This window comes from Arachis ipaensis, chromosome B03 (assembly GCF_000816755.2).
Source record: "Arachis ipaensis cultivar K30076 chromosome B03, Araip1.1, whole genome shotgun sequence".
In the NCBI taxonomy this organism is placed as follows: Eukaryota; Viridiplantae; Streptophyta; class Magnoliopsida; order Fabales; family Fabaceae; genus Arachis; species Arachis ipaensis.
In genome coordinates, this window is record NC_029787.2 from 43,000,359 (window position 1) to 43,013,581 (window position 13,223).

Sequence of the window (13,223 nt, forward strand, 5' to 3'; positions counted from 1 at the left end):
ATGTGAGCTTGATATTTCATTAACAATAGTAGATTATAGGGCACAACAAATCTGTTGTCGATATCGACATCGTTGATCTTCACTGTGACACCCATATTACGACGTCTATATATTGGATAGCCATCTTCATCAAAGCTCATTTGGTCAACGAATCTTTTCGGATAAAATTTTGAGCACTTACCATCTTTCATGCAAGGAGAACTCGGTCTAAGTCGACCACAGGGACCATGGATCATGTACTTGGTGACGACATTATAAAGAGATGGAAATTTCTGGGGATTGGGTAGCTCGGCACAAATGAATTCATCAACAATTTCAACACTTTGTAAGTTGCTTTCCCCGTTAAGCCAGAGTAACATGTGTGTATGCGGTAGACCTCTTTTTTGGAACTCAATAGTATACATACCTAAAAAATACAAAAAACATCCTAAAGAAGCCAGACAACTACATGTCTGAAGACGACAGACAGAAATTGAAATGCTAAGCGAGAAAAGAACATACCTGCATTAAGTGGACCAAAAAACACACCTTCCTTGAGATCGCTAAGGAGGCACTTCAACTTGGCATGAAAGACACGACAAGAGATATCAGGACGATCAGCGATGGGAATTTGCTCTCGCTCCATGAACCGCTGAAACTCAGGCCAATTTGGATTACACATAATAGTGAGGAATAAATCTGGATACCCAAAATGTTTACAAATCGCCATGGCATCCTGACAACGGTTAAACATATAACGTCTACCACCAGTGAAGGAGGAAGGCAAAATGATTCGTGTCCCAATTGAAGAAGCTTCGTCATCGCCATGACACATAGCCTCCTCTATTCCTTGAAGGACTTCTCCTCTAATTGTACTTTGCTTCATTCTAATCTCATACAACCTCTGGGACTCAATCATGGTGAAACAATCAACAACAAATTATTGAAACAACCGCCTACACTTGTGAATAATTCCATCTTCGTGCTCCCTAATCTGGAGACGAAAACATATGAATTTCTTGAGGGAAACTCTTGTTCTCCTTCCAGGAACATATCCAAGCTGTTCACCTCGATAACCAATGTTCACCTGATAACCATCCTCGCCATATGGAAACAACAGAGGATACTGTAAGGGCCAATACAGAGCATGAGTTTCATATATACGTTGCAACCGACCACCAGTAGATCGAACAATAATGTCACGACCATGGTCCGACGAATCAAAATCTCCAACAATCAAAGCAGCAACTTCATTGCAAGAGGGAGCACTGTACATTCTTCGATCAACGTTCCGTTGCGAATACAACTTCAATGAGAAAATCTCAGATGGATGACACTGATAGAATTCTCTAACTCTTCGAAATGACTGTGCTATGACATTATGAGTATCGATCATTTGCAACAACTCAATTATCAATTCTTTATCTATCTCAGATGTTTGCCTAAAACAAATATATATTAACCACAAAAAATATATTTAAAAACCACACAGAATACAATTGTAACATATTTTGATATATAATTATTAGCAAAAAATGACTAATAGCATATTATAACTGGAACAAAACACAGTATAACTATGAAGTCACAGCTATAAACCTGTTTTCCAATACAGATAACAATAAAACATCGGGAAAATACAACAAAAAGGTTAAACAACAAAGTTTCAAACACACATACCCAAAGATTCGCTGCCTATGCATTATCTCATGCTGAGTGTCGTATATGTATAACTGCGCAAATTTAGGCTTCTCACCAGCATCTAGAAGCAAACTTCCAATCCGATGATAATTTTGACCACTTATTATAAACTGCGGTAGACCCCTCCCATCATTCACTGAATCCAATACCTTACCGCCAAGAGACGTGAAGGCAAACATACTGTTATAAGATCGAATATTTTTTTGGAAGTACAAACTCTTGCTATCATGTCCATTGATCAAATCATATAACAGATCTAGGGGCTTTTGGAGATAAGGTAACTGAATTTTTCCCTTTGAGCAACAAACAATAAAAATAGGACGATTAACTGTAGAATCTCTTTCAACACGTTTTAATACCCAGAAACACGCGCCACAAATTGAACATTCATAGTTAGGGTCACCAACATCAAGGCAACCTGGTAAACATAAAATCAAGAAAAATATACACAACAATAAAAGAACCTCATCTGAATTATATGACACGAAATAGATTCAACACAACATGAATAAACCATTAGCATAAAGATATAATATAGACTAAATACTTGACTCGTTTGAATGTTGTGAGAAAAATATATCACAAAACACTATTTTTATTTTACACTAACTGCATAACATCTCATGACATAATCACAATGGGATGTTTTAGCACTAAATAAATAAGGATTCTATTTTACTATTCTTGAATAATATATGATTTAAGAAAGAGAGCGTACCTTTTATCTCACTTTGCAAGAACAGAGGATGATCAATAACAGAATTAACTTGACTGAATGAATTTATGGAAGGATCATATATTTCTGATTGGTCTATATCATCTATTTTGATTTAAAATAAGACAAACTTATGTAAAGATATATTCGACAACCAAATATAAACAAAAATTAATCATGAAATAAAAAATCAATTAATTATCTAATAATGAACATGTAAGCTAAACATTACAAATATAATAACCTATGAAAATCAATAAAAATTAAACATTCATTTATCAACTAAGTAAATATAAATAAACCTAAATGCATATTCAAGAACAATTTCATTTTTGTTAACATTAGAATAGACTTTGTTTTATTATTTTAATCACTGATACTAACTATGAACGTCCAAATTAAATAATCTAAATTACTATTAGAATCATTTTGTATTTTTTTAGACGCTAATGACTCAATTGGTCCTTAGAATTTTGTAAAATTTTAGAACAAGTGCACATATTTTTGTTTTTAACTTTAATTGAGTCATTGCACAATTTTTTTTCTTAATTGGCGACTAAGGCTTTCTTTTTCTCTTACTTCAATCCATGCATCATATTATTTATTGTAAATAGCTCGTCATACAATTGACCAAATCACTATCGACAGAGGCATAATTGAAGAAACTGAAAAAAAAATTTTTTTTGACAAAGAGAACTAAAAGAAAAAATATTTATATGGAACTAATAGAAGATTTGCAAAAATTAAAGGAATGGACAAAATAATGAAACCTTTTTTTTAATGTAGAACTACTGATTATGACATAAAACCATAGCTATAAGAACTGGACCGGACCTGCCGATTTGACTGGAAAACCGACGAACCAGTCAAACTGGTAGTCTAGCCGGGTCGGGTTTAGATTTGAACCGAAAAAGGATGTGAACCGTTTAAAACCGGCCGGTTCTTCACAAACCGGACAAAACCGACCAAAACTGGCCAGTTCGATCCAATCCGTGAACAGGCTAGTCCTATGGTGCTGACAACAAATGCAAGTCTTGGGTGTTCCAGTAGCATTTGAATATTGGATCAAATATTCAAAAATGCTTGCAATGGGTATTGAACCCATGTCTCCTTGCTAGGCAAGCATAAGGGATACCACCAAGTTGTTGTGTTAATTTGAAAATCTACCTCCTGATTATTCTATATATTATATACATACACAACTGAATTATTTTATATTTATTTAATTTAATTTTAGTTTTATACTAAATTTTTTTAACTCTTTAGAATTTATAGAATTATTAATTGTCACTTTATTTAATTTTTTTTCAAGGGCTAATTAATTTGAAGTAGAAAATTTTAAGGATGGACCTAATTGTCACTTTATTCAATTTTTTACTATTTTATATCTTTTATTGACGTACGACCGGTTCTATCGGTTCAACCAGTGACTCACCGGTGGAACCAGTGAACCAGTGACACGGTAACCTGACTGGTTCGATCACCAATTCAGTTCTGAGAACTACACATAAAACTAAGAAACTTTTAACAAATACCCTTAGTCTATTATTTAGCTAGAAAAGTTAACTAATTAACTAATTACGTGATTCCAATCACATAACCAACAAACTTTTCATATTGTTCAAGACAAAAATAAACACTAATTAAATAATTTAATAACCTCTAGTCCTTGTGTATGTTTGAAAGAACTATATAAATTAAACCTATCTACTGATCTAAACGATTCAATAAAGAATTTTATAATGGCATTAATTATGTTTACCACATGCGACAACTGGTCAGGCTTACGGTAACTAATCTAATTACCTTCAATAACTATGCGCTTTGAATCAATTATTAACTATTTGAATAACTTTCAGCCATGTAAACAACAACAACTAAACAATTTCACGATTATGTTACCTAATTTAATAACAACTTATCACAATTTAGGGTTATTATAATTACTTTAAATCATATCTAGAATTATTAAATCACATTTGATTCTACAAATATTAATTGAGTTGTCAAATTAAAAAGAGACCAAGTACAGAAGTCTAGACATATGTTTAATTAGAAATTTTCTGGGCTACAAATAGTTAAAATAACCCTTTTAGGTGTAATAGCATAAAAAACAATAATAAATGACTTAAATACACTTGCTATTAGATATAAACCAAAGAAACTTAAAATATAATTTAACAAAAAAAATCGAACGGGGATAAAATACTTAAAGATATTATTATACCTGACAAAATAAGATTTGAACTCTGATTAACATTTTGGGACACCTCAAATAAATTTTCTAAAACATAAGAAGAAATAGAGACATTGAAAACATATAAAATAAACAGATAAATTATTAGAAACACAAAGATTGACTACAAAAATATAAATAGAGCAATAAAAATTACCCATATAATCATTCAAAGAGAGAGCAGGCATCGAGGAATCAAGGACCTCTAAAGCATTACAAAACAAAACAAAAAAAATTACAAACAGTCGCATAGATATCAAATCACTGAAAATTGGAGTATAAAACACTAAAAGTATCATGAAAGTTAATTAAGTACTGACCTCTTGCATTTCGATGGTGACTTTATGTTCGCTTTCTTTTCAAAAAATTTCACCTATACTCTCTAGCACGAACAGAGTTATGAGACATCTTTGTTACTCGTACTAAACAGAACAAAAGGTTGAAACATAAAAGACAAGAAGTACCCCTAATTCATTGTAAAAAGACATGCACATCGTTAAGTTCCTATAAGCAACAGATGAAAAAAAAAAGCGGGGAGGAGGAGGGGGATGGATGGGGGCAAAAGTTGTGAAACACACCAACAAAGAACTCATATAACCATGCACACCTTTGATAACGCAAAAAATCAAAGAAATAAAGTATTATAATGAACACCAATAACTAATCAACATGAAAAGATAAAGTTGTACAACAATAAACAAATACAAATAAGAACTGCTGCATTTCATTAAAATATTGATTGATAGTGATATACACAATTACATATGGCTATCTCCCTTATGATAAGGAGGATTCCAACATCTGACCACATATCCTAGTATGTAACCTAAAGATGGTACAACATTGAAAATGTGTCCAATCCCTAGCAAAGTCACTATTACAAAAGGAGGAGTTGAGAATAGACCTACTTGGCACATTACCCGAGCCATCACAAAAGGAAAATCTCTATATCTGACAATCCTATTTGTTGGACACAATCCAAAAAAGTCAAATCAAAATACCATCCTGCCAGCATGATTACATGTCCATCTATTTGGAATCACAAGCCTTCCTAAATACTTATAGATACACTATATAAGACACCTACACCTAGACACAGCAGCTCAATTCCACACCTTCAATCAAACTCCATTAACCTTGGCAACCTTGAACCCACGCCCATCTGCATCAACAGCAGCCTCTTCAAATTGAGGATTCAAATTCCTCTTACCCTTGGAGGTGACAACATGATTTTCATGGGTAAGCTTCTCTCCATATTGCGAAGATGCTTCAAGAACATGGGACAACACCTCCTATGACAAAGAAATTAAAAAAACATATGAAACTCACTCAAGAATGCAAAATACAATTAGAAACAGCACACATAGGAATGAGAAAAAAAATATTATACATCAGCACCTGAGTTTCTTTTTTTGCTGAGCTAAGCAATATATCCAGTTTAGCAGAAAAATCATCACTAACAGTATCATTGCTGGGTGTTTTCTATTCTTTTCCATGTTCACCATCAATTAAGCCAACAAACTCAGTCCCTCCAGAAACAACAGGCTATTTTTCAGCCAAAAAATCTATAAGAACGGGGGATTTACACAAAATCCCAGAACACTCACCAGCATCTTTCTCACTTTTGATAAAACTATCCGAAGACTCCTTCTTAATACCAACATCCACTTTTCCACAAAGAACAGATTTGTGTAAATCATGCTCCTATTCATATGCCATAAGAGTTTAAAAATACATAAGACCATAACAGAAATTCACCACAGCACAATAAACAAATAAAAAATAAGAAATTAATGATGAATTAACAGGATCTAAAAATATTTGTATGTATATCTAACCTTTTTTGGAGTAGACTCGTCATCAGCATCATAATTGGGAAGTTCAAACATCGCAATAATGGTGGAATCATCACAAATTCTCCTAACTCAGAAAGTCCCATAAAATGTATCATGTGGGACACCTTTGGTATCAACCTTGAGCAGCAACTTCTTTCCAATGAGCCCTTGGAATATGAGAGGATAAGTATCCCCACATATAAGCTATTTTGAAAGTAATACATAAGAAATATAGAGTTTGAATAAGAAATATGGCATCCCATAAAGTGAACAACACATAAAAGAAAACTAACAACATACACTTGCATCTCTTTGAACCTCAGTAAACAAGTCAGCACATGATTTCTTAAGCAAATAAGAAGCCTCACGATCAAAGAGAAGGAAAATACCCTCCCCAATATGATCTTCAACTGTTATTTTAATTTTAAATCTGCAAAGAGAAAAAAAAAGGGGAACACAATCATTCAAATAAATAATACCAAGAAACCTTATTTTTATAAACAATCCACTCTACAAAATGAGAAGACATTTTTAACAAAATTTCTGACCTTGGAGTGACATTAGTTATGTGCTTCAAACAAAAATCACAGTAATATGCACCATTTTAAGGATAGATACCCTTTCCACACACACAAGCAGAATACCACCAACCTTCATCCTCAACAATACCTTGGATTGCACCAAAAATGATAAAAGAACCCTCCTATCCAATGAGCATTTCAGAGTTAATTAACAACATGAATGAAAAAATAGATCTGGAAATTCTTGTTTGATTTTCTTCTTCGCTTCATTTGTGTATAAAACAAACAGAAACACAACTAACTCAAAAGAAGATAACCTGATTGTTATCTTGAAGCTCTTCAATAGTGCATTTTCTAGTTAAACGCATGAAATCATCTTCCAAGGAGAGAACTTTACCCTCATTTGCAATAAACAGTGGCTGGGTACCATTGACACCTTGCTCAATCATACTAAAAAAAAAATTAATGCAAATAGTTGTACTTGTTACTCCAGATTGCTTGTAAATAAAGAATACAATAAACATCAACAAAATAAAGCATGCTAACCTCTGTCTGAATTCAACAACTTCAGAAATATTAGGATTAAATAACATTTGAGTGGCATACATCACATTTTGAAGACCTACTTGACCTACACAGCAACAAAGAAAGAGTCTAGCAAAATTTTATTGGAGACAACACCTAGAGCAGCCATGAGATGTACAGAAAAAAACAACAACATACCCCTAAAGAACTTCACTTTTGCAAGTTGAATGACTACAACAGGTTGCTCCACATAGCCAGAGCCAAGGAAATGATTTACTTGATTAACATAATCCCCAAACAATGCACATCGCACTGTAAGACTGAAACTCAAAAGATGACAAAGAATCAAACAGAAAATAAGCAAAAAAGATAATTAAAAGATAAAGACTTAATGAACATACTCTTTTGAAGTTAATTCCAATGCAATCATTTTCACAATTTTCCCCTCTTTTGCATATTCTTTCTCTTCTCCGACTGAAGTTAAAAGACCAATGACATCTATTCCAAATAAACACAACCTATTAACTATTCAAAGGATTTGTTAAAAAAACTTCAATAACAGAAAAGCAGGAAGATATACACATCAACTAAAAAATCATAATCTTGGGTCATGTTTAGCAGCTCAGAAAAAGTAAACATGTTGAAACAAGTCTTAGGGATAACATCTTCATCAACAGCTACAACAGTGATTCGGTGAAGAAAAAGCAATTTGAATTCATGAGAAGTTGCTCTATAACTACCACGATTTGACACAACAGTAAAATATGCCATTCTATAAACTTGTCCTTCAACTATATGACCTATTAAGGAGTGGTTTTTTGACTGTAGCTTGAATTTTTCCATACTATAAATCGAACAAAAGAACAAATCAGATTAATGAAACACATAATTTAAAGTTGAAAACTTAAAAAACAGCAAGTAAGACCATATTTAAAAGAGAAGCTAATAAGGGCTAACATGCTCATCAAGGAGAATCATCTCCATTGAGTTAGGAACCTCATGGTTACCAAAAGAAGGTACAACCCAAACCCTTAGAACCCTAACTTTCAGCCTCCAAGCCTCTCTAGGAGGATGCATCTTAGAAATCATATCAAATGGAGGAGGCATTGCAGTAAAAAGAAAGGAGATAAAGAGACTTGATGAAATAGATCAAAATGTAAACAGTAAAATTCTGAAATAAATATAGCTTAGGAGCAAATACAACACATCAGAATGTTTGTGCATTCAATGTGCTTCACCAACCATCCTTTTATAGAAAAAATCCAGGACACAATCTCACCTTTTTTAATTCAAATCAAATTGAGGAGGGAAATGGAGGGTAATGGAGTTGAATAACCAAATTTTTCATTTAATAAGGAAGAAGCTATGAATCAATTCATATCAATCACATCACCACTCACCAAATAGGTTAGATAGAAAGCCCATACCTTGATAGGCATTTCCACATTCTCATCTTCATTTAATGGCACATAGACAACTAATCATAGCAGCAAAAGCTGAAACAACACAAAAACAGGAAAAAGAAGTGATACTTTCGAGAAATAAAAAAATAGGGACCAAAAATTGAGATATCACACCACACCTACTACAATGCAGCTACATGTCATTAGACCATAGGGAAGGCAGTCACCAACTACCCTCAACAATGATTCTAGTGATGGCAATGAGAGTTGGTAAATGTCTTAGGTAGGGATATATTGGAAACATCAGATAAATGGGAACAAAAGTATAAACAAACATGAATAAAAATCTGTCAATCACATCACATTCATGAAATGGATGATAATGAAACCTCATACCTTCATAATGATTCCCAAATTTCCAATTTCCAATAAAGAATATATAGCACAACCTTATTATGTGTGGAAAACACATTTTCATGGGAAGACCAGCTGCTGGATAGTTTTTTCTTTGGCTAACGACATGTGGTAGTTAGACAAACAATAACATGAACCCATTCTACTTGCACAAGGGCATTATTTTCTCAATGAACCTCTTAACTTGAGGACAAGGAGGTGTATGTCCATCCAACAGCTGAAGTATAAAACAAATTTAACACAATCAATAGAAAAATGTAATCCAATTCAGTTGAACTTAAAAAAGAAATAAATAAACAACAGGCTACACATCAATTTTTGTGAATCACATCACCATTGATAGAATAGATTAGGTACAAAACTCATTCCTTCATAATCATCCAGACAACCCACATGCAACCAGAAACACAAATAGTGGAGTATGCCATCATTTTTTCTCTAATTATCAATAGAAAATAAGAATGGAAAAAATTGTAAAAATTAGTTAAACTTTGGGGCAAACCTAGTAATACAAATAGTGGAGTGATACCATCTTATTCTAACAAAGCCACTTCCTTTGTGAATGACATCAAAAATTCAGCACAAAAACCCCATGTCTTTTCAAGAGGTGAAATACAAAATAATTTTTACATAAATAATTAAAAAAAATGAGAATAAAATTGAGTTGAATAACCAAATCTTTCATTCAATGAGGAAAAAGCTATGAATCAATTCATATCAATCACATCACCACTCACCAAATAGGTTAGATAGAAAGCCTATACCTTGATAGGTATTCCCACATTCTCATCTCCATTCAATGGCATAGAGACAACTAATCATAGGAGTAAACCCTGAACCAACACAAAAAGCAGTAAAAACAACTCAAACTTTCAAGAAATCAAGAAATAGGGACCAGAAATTGAGATATGAGACCACACCTACTACAGTGCACCTACACGTCATAAGACTAAAGGGAAGGCAGTAATCAAATACCCCAAACAATGATTCTACTCATGACAATGAGAATTGGTATAAATTGGTTAGGTAAGGATACATTCAAAACAGTAGATGAGTGGGAAAAAAAGTATAGACAAACATGAGTAAAAATCTCTCAATGACATCAACATTCATGGAAGGAATGAGATTGAAACCTCATACGTTGATAATGATTCCCAAATTTTGAATTATCAAATGAAGAATATACAGCACAACCTTATTATGTATCCAGACCACATTTTCATGCGAATACTACATCAAACATAGATAACGGGACATGTTTCTGAATACAGAAAACAGTTTAAAAACTCAAAGGATTTGTTGAACATAAAGAAACTAAAAAATTAAAAATATATTCATGAAAAACACAAAACACATGCAACAAACAATTTAACAGGTAACAAAAAGGAGATCTGATAATGAGTTCAAATTGAAAGTTAACACCAACTCCCAAAAATTGTAACCAAGAAGATGAACCCACAAAAAAATTGAATAACCAAATCTTTCATTTAATGAGGAAGAAGCTATGAATCAATTCATATAAATCACATCACTACTCACCAAATAGGTTAGTGGTGCACGAAATTGTGATCTCAGGCAACGACGCCAGAAACTCTGTACGCACGTCTTAATAAATCATTTTTTTATTCACAACTTCGATACAACTAACCAACAAGTGCACTGGGTTGTCCAAGTAATAAACCTTACGTGAGTAAGGGTCGATCCCACGGAGATTGTTGGTATGAAGCAAGCTATGGTCACCTTGTAAATCTCAGGCAGGTGGATATCAAAAGGTTATGGAGTTTTCGAAAATAAATAATAAATAAACATAAACTAAGGATAGAAATACTTATGTAATTCATTGGTTAGAATTTCAGATAAGCGTATAGAGATGCATTTGTTCCTCTGAACCTCTGCTTTTCTACTGTCTTCATCTAATCAATCTTACTCCTTTCCATGGCTGGCTTTATGTAAGGACATCACCGTTGTCAATGGTTACTTTTAATCCTCTCTGGAAAATGGTCCAATGCGCTGTCACTGCATGGCTAATCGTCTGGAGGCATCACCCTTGCAAATGACTGCATCCTATCCTCTTGTGAAAATGGTCCAAATGCTCTGTCACAACATGGCTAATCATCTGAGGTTCTCGATCATACTGGAATAGGATTCACCCTCCTTTTGCGTCTGTCACTACGCCCAGCACTCGCGAGTTTGAAGTTCGTCACAGTCATTCAATCCCGGAATCCTACTCGGAATACCACAGACAAGGTTTAGACTTTCCGGATTCTCATGAATGCCACCATCAATCTAGCTTACACCACGAAGATTCTGATTAAGAGATCCAAGATGTCTAATACAATAGTAAAAAGTCCTATTTATACTAAACTAGTTACTAGAGTTTATAGAAGTAAGTAATTGATGTATAAATCCACTCCCGGGGCCCACTTGGTGTGTGCTTGGGCTGAACTTGAATGTTACACGTGTAGAGGTCAATCTTGGAGTTGAACGCCAGTTTGTAACGTATTTCTGGCGTTCAACTCTAGCTTGTGACGTGTTTTTGGCGTTTAACTCCAGACAGCAGCGTAGAACTGGTGTTCAACGCCCTTTTACGTCATATAAACTCGGCCAAAGTATAAACTATTATATATTGCTGGAAAGCTCTGAATGTCTACTTTCCAACGCAATTGGAAGCGCGCCATTTTGAGTTCTGTAGCTCCAGAAAATCCACTTTGAATGCAGGGAGGTCATAATCCAATAGCATCAGCAGTCCTTCTTCAACCTCTGAATCTGATTTTTTCTCAAGTCCCTCAATTTCAGCCAGAAAATACCTGAAATCACAGAAAAACACACAAACTCATAGTAAAGTCAAAAAATGTGAATTTAACATAAAAACTAATGAAAACATCCCTAAAAGTAACTAGTTTCTACTAAAAACATACTAAAAACAGTGCCAAAAAGCGTATAAATTATCCGCTCATCACAACACCAAACTTAAATTGTTGCTTGTCCCCAAGCAATTGAAAATCAAATAGGATAAAAAGAAGAGAATATACTATAAATTCCAAACTATCAGCCTTCACGCCACAAGCACATAGTTAGGGACAGCTTGGTTTAGCCGCTTAGGCCAGGATTTTATTCCTTTAGGCCCTCCTATCCAATGATGCTCAAAGCCTTGGGATCCTTTTTATTTACCCTTGCCTTTTGGTTTTAAGGGTTATTGGCTTTTTGCTCTTGCCTCTCAACCTTTACTAACACATCCTCTACTTGTCCATAAGCCTGTTTTCTTGAATTGTCTGCCATCTCTAATGAGATTTTAGCAGCTTGCACCCCATAGATTTCCAGTTTCTCTATTACAAAGAGGGGCATGAGGTTTATCCCTAACCCAAGGTCACATAGAGCCTTCTCAAAGGTCATGGTGCTTATGATACAAGGTATTAAGAACTTTCCAGGATCCTGTCTCTTCTGAGGCAATGTCAGTTGATCCAGATCACTCAGTTCATTAGTGAACAAGGGAGGTTCATCTTCCCAACTCTCAATACCAAATAATTTGGCATTCAGCTTCATGATTGCACCAAGGTACTTGGTAACTTGCTCTTCAGTAACATCCTCATTCTCTTCAGAAGAGGAATACTCATCAGAGCTCATGAATGGCATAAGGAGGTTTAATGGAATCTCTATAGTCTCTAGATGAGCCTCAGATTCCTTTGGTTCCTCAAAGGGAAACTCCTTATTGATCACTGGACGTCCCAGGAGGTCTTCCTCACTGGGATTTACGTCCTCCCTTTCTTCCTTGGATTCGGCCATGATGGTTATATCAATGGCCTTGCACTCTCCTTTTGGATTTTCTTCTGTATTGCTTGGGAGAGTACTAGGAGGGATTTCAGTGATCCTTTTACTCAGCTGGCCCACTTGTGC

The 13,223-nt window shown here is 34.3% G+C and overlaps 2 protein-coding genes and 1 long non-coding RNA gene across 3 annotated transcripts; all 3 read right to left on the reverse strand.

The window, feature by feature from the left end:
* On the reverse strand, positions 428-898 carry LOC107633059. The gene has a single exon (XM_021117284.1). It carries the CDS (start codon positions 896-898, stop codon positions 428-430), a length of 471 nt encoding a protein of 156 aa, XP_020972943.1.
* Positions 6,303-7,599, reverse strand: LOC110270144. The gene is made up of 6 exons (XR_002359315.1): positions 7,534-7,599; positions 7,305-7,437; positions 7,015-7,169; positions 6,767-6,896; positions 6,470-6,670; positions 6,303-6,335 (listed from the first exon to the last, which is right to left on the reverse strand). It is a non-coding gene; the product is annotated as an uncharacterized LOC110270144 (long non-coding RNA).
* On the reverse strand, positions 7,619-8,283 carry LOC110269455. Its single transcript, XM_021117285.1, has 3 exons — positions 8,093-8,283; positions 7,914-8,030; positions 7,619-7,832 (listed from the first exon to the last, which is right to left on the reverse strand). Exons 1-3 carry the CDS (start codon positions 8,281-8,283, stop codon positions 7,619-7,621), a joined length of 522 nt encoding a protein of 173 aa, XP_020972944.1.

Coding starts and splice junctions, on each gene's coding strand:
- LOC107633059 (XM_021117284.1), bottom strand. CDS start 898: ATGATTGAGTCCCAGAGGTTGTATGAGATTAGAATGAAGCAAAGTACA.
- LOC110269455 (XM_021117285.1), bottom strand. CDS start 8,283: ATGGCATATTTTACTGTTGTGTCAAATCGTGGTAGTTATAGAGCAACT. Junction 8,031..8,092: donor TATGATTTTTTAGTTGATGT/GTATATCTTCCT, acceptor AATAGTTAATAG/GTTGTGTTTATTTGGAATAG. Junction 7,833..7,913: donor TTGGAATTAACTTCAAAAGA/GTATGTTCATTA, acceptor TTTGAGTTTCAG/TCTTACAGTGCGATGTGCAT.